The sequence below is a fragment of the Helianthus annuus genome, chromosome 12, assembly GCF_002127325.2.
Source record: "Helianthus annuus cultivar XRQ/B chromosome 12, HanXRQr2.0-SUNRISE, whole genome shotgun sequence".
Classification (NCBI taxonomy): Eukaryota; Viridiplantae; Streptophyta; class Magnoliopsida; order Asterales; family Asteraceae; genus Helianthus; species Helianthus annuus.
Genome location: NC_035444.2, coordinates 132,775,263 through 132,778,982, shown reverse-complemented (window position 1 = coordinate 132,778,982; position 3,720 = coordinate 132,775,263). Strand labels below are relative to the sequence as shown.

The window sequence follows — 3,720 nt, the reverse complement described above, 5'->3', positions numbered from 1 at the left end:
TGTAATGATTACCTAATAATTATATAATTATATTATAATAATCTAATAAAACAGAAAGGACAAACGACGTCGTGTCTTCTTTGGAAATCACCCGAAACCCTAATAACTATACGCCGCCGCCGCCAACTTTTCCGACAACACTTTCGCCGGAGATTATAACGACGAGATGAACGACAGGAGGTGGATGATGGAGACCGTGGAGGTGATCGGAGATGGTGGGTGAAGAACGATGAAGAACGAAGATGAGGAGGATAGTGAAAAACGATGAAGAAGACGAATGGTCGGACGGTGAACAGAGTGGCAGGTTATAGCAGGTCAATGACGGTGAAGATGGAGGTGAACCTGATGTAGACGGTATTGTCGGAGAAGGAGGTTGATGTTGCAGGTTACACGGCGGTGGTCGACACAGGCGGTGGTTGTTCGGTGGATGAAGGAAGTGTATGGTTGACGGTGATGATGATATGATAAAGGTGAAGACAACGAAGATGGAGAGTAAATAGTGATCGGAGAACGGTGTTCGGAGACGACGAAGTGCGTCGGAGGGTGTCGAAGGTGTAAAGACGAAGATGGTTGTTTGAAGTTATGAATTTAGGATTGACTTGGATGATGTCGGATGAGGAAATGAAGATATTGATAATGATTTTGGATGAAAGTGTTGATCACGGATTGATTACGGATGATGATCTCGGACGAAGTCGGATAATAATGTTTGATTGCGGATAATTACGGACGATGATGGATGAAGTTTTAATGCTGGCGATGATGAATGTTTTATCCGAGATGGATGTGAATAGTTCGAGATGGATCCGAAATGGAATGTTGTTGATTGAAGATAGACACGTGATGTTATCTGATGAGAAATGATGATGTCAAAGGATGTCACTGGTGAGAGATGGAATGTTGCTAATGACGTCAGATGAATATCTTGAATGAAATAAACAATTTTATCTTTTTAACACTTTTCTAAATAGATCAAGAAGCAAAATATGATGGTTTTTCAAAAAAAATAAATGAACACGATGAAGAACACGAAGAACACGATGAAGATCTTCAACCAAAAATGCAGAATTTCTTGAACGTTTGATATCAAATTGGCTCTGATACCAACTGTAAGTCCCGAAAATCCGGATCAAACAACGATATCAAACAATCACCAAGGATGGGCGGAATCCAAACTTGATGATGATCAAGAAATCAAGAACACGAAGATGAAGATTTGAATATTCAAAGGCTTAAACTTGCATACAATTATTAATTGTCTAATACAAGTTTCTAAAACCAAATGAACCAACCCTTTGCCCCTAATTATCATTTCCTATTTATAGTAAGGGGTTTCCCCCAAAACCCTAGGCCCATATTCCTAAGCCCACTCTAACACCCCCACTTTCTAGAATCTTGGTCCATTAGCCTATAAACCTACTAATCCATAAACCTATAGGGCCCAACACGGATCAACGTCCATTGTACAGATCTCATATAGACCGTTTCTGGAAGAATGCAAGCTACGATGATCAGAACAAAGTAATTTCATCAATTGTTGAGGTGCATGGTAAAAATGAGAAGATACTGGTCACTGAAGCACTTATTCGTGAAGTTATTAATTTTCCGGATGAGCCAGAGTCGCCAATAAGATTTCCAGAACGAATGGTGAAAGGATGCATGCTTAGAATGGGTTATCAGGGAGCATTGAATGTCGGAAACTATTTAAAGTCGAAATTTCAGAAACCATACAAATTCCTTATTCATTGTATTTTGATGTCGCTTAGCCATACAAAGGGAGGTTATGATACAATGCACGACTATCAAATGAACATGGTGACTGCATTAGTTTTGAACAAAAAGTACAACTTCTCGCATATTGTTTTTCACTATATGGCCGAGAATATTAGGACGAAGAGCAAGTCTTGGATGTATCCTCGATTCGTGCAGATGTTGATCGATCACGCTTATCCAGAAATTGATTGGAATATAAAGGATGACCTGTTGGTGCAATCTCATATGAGCAACGATTCGCTTAAACAGCTTGCAAGATACCATCCTAATCACCCTGAACCAAAAGTTGGTGCTGAATTCTTCGGGTTTATAAAGGATGCCAATTATGTTGATCCTGATCCAGTTGATCACAAAAACTGGAGAAACGAAAAAGAAATGAAAGAGGCTGCCTATGCTGAAGAATTGAAAACTATTGCGGAGTTTAAAAGCATAAAAAATGAATGGTTTGTCAAAGAAACAGGGAGGAGACGCAGAAAGGCCACTCTTAAAATTCAAGAGGGTGAAGGGTCGTCATCAAAACCAAAGAAAAAGCAAAAGAAAGCCGCAGAAACATTATTGATTGATGAACCTGAAGAAGATGAACCAGTGGTAGCTGCGGAAGAAGATCCGTTTAATGTTGATGAACATATGATGTTTAATATTGAAGTCTTAGAGTCTGGGCCAACTGTTGAAGTTGAACAAGTTGTTAATATCGAAGCTCAGAAAGGGAAAGAGAAAGTTATTGACGATATTGAGGGTGATGATGTTGACAAGAGTACAACAAGTTCCTCGAGTTCTTCAGAAGAAGAAGTAGTAGATGAGACAGAACGTTTAAGAAGAATTCAGGAAGCAACCGAGAAAGAGAAGTTATTGAGGAAGAGAAAGAGACAGGAAAAGGACGATGATGATGCTTATGTTCCTTCTCCAGAACATGTCTCCGAGTCACAATCTCCTGCAAGTGGTCGAAAGAAAGGTGGAGCTCGAAAGAAAGTTGTATCTCCTAAGATCAGAAAGGTTACACCAAAGATATCAAAGCCAAAGATTGTCTTGAAGAAGAAGCCAACCGAAGAAACTAGGAAACCACAAACACCACCACATGAACCAACACCACCTCAATCACCCATTCATTTATCTCCACGACAACCTACACCACCACAACAATCTTCACCACCAAAACAACCAACACCACCCAGACAACCATCACCTATACAGCTTTCACCACTACATCTTTCACCACCACCACAACAAACCTTGTTTACATCGCAAGAAATCTTTCAAACACCTCCTCCCACTGAAATTTAACCAATACCTGGTTCTTCTGGACACAAAGGTCTTTACACTCCTCATGATAGTCTTGAAGACATCGGAGATTTCGGTTTTGCTAACAATGAACAAGTGATGAAGTTGGAGAAGAAATGGATGAAGTGACGGATGATAACAAGAAATTAGCTGCTGAAAACAAGAAAGTTTCGGATCGTGAGAAAATTCTTGAAATGCGTGTGAAGAGGTTGGAGGGTGATAACAAAGAGTTGTTGAAAAAGATTGATTCTGATCAATCAGAAATTGATATTTTGAAGGTGAGAGTTGCTAAGCTCGAAGAAGAAAAAGCTCGACGAGATGAACAAAATGAATACTTCAAGATGAAGAACAAAGAGCTTGAAGCGGCTAAAGCGTTCAGAGATCATGAATTCTACATGTTAAATAAAGTCGTTGAAAGTATGCTCGGAACGTCTATGGAACAAAAGTTTAAAGAGCTGCAAGTTGAAGAGCTCAGGGCAGAACGTCAAGCTAAAATTGATGAACAAATGAAAGATAAAGGCAAAGGCGTTGGAAGTAGTTCTGCAGTGACTGAGAGATCGATTGTTCCTTCCATGGTCGTTGAAAATCCTGAACCGATAACTGCTATATCTGGTCTGTTTGAGGAAGAAACACATCTTGACCAGTTAATCGGTGATAGTGATGAAGAAG

At 39.7% G+C, this 3,720-nt stretch overlaps 1 protein-coding gene across 1 annotated transcript; it reads left to right on the top strand.

Moving 5' to 3' along the window:
• The first annotated feature begins 242 nt into the window (after positions 1-242).
• On the top strand, positions 243-3,054 carry LOC118485115 (muscle M-line assembly protein unc-89-like). The gene is made up of 2 exons (XM_035981367.1): positions 243-304; positions 1,470-3,054. Exons 1-2 carry the CDS (start codon positions 243-245, stop codon positions 3,052-3,054), a joined length of 1,647 nt encoding a protein of 548 aa, XP_035837260.1.
• Positions 3,055-3,720: the final 666 nt, after the last annotated feature.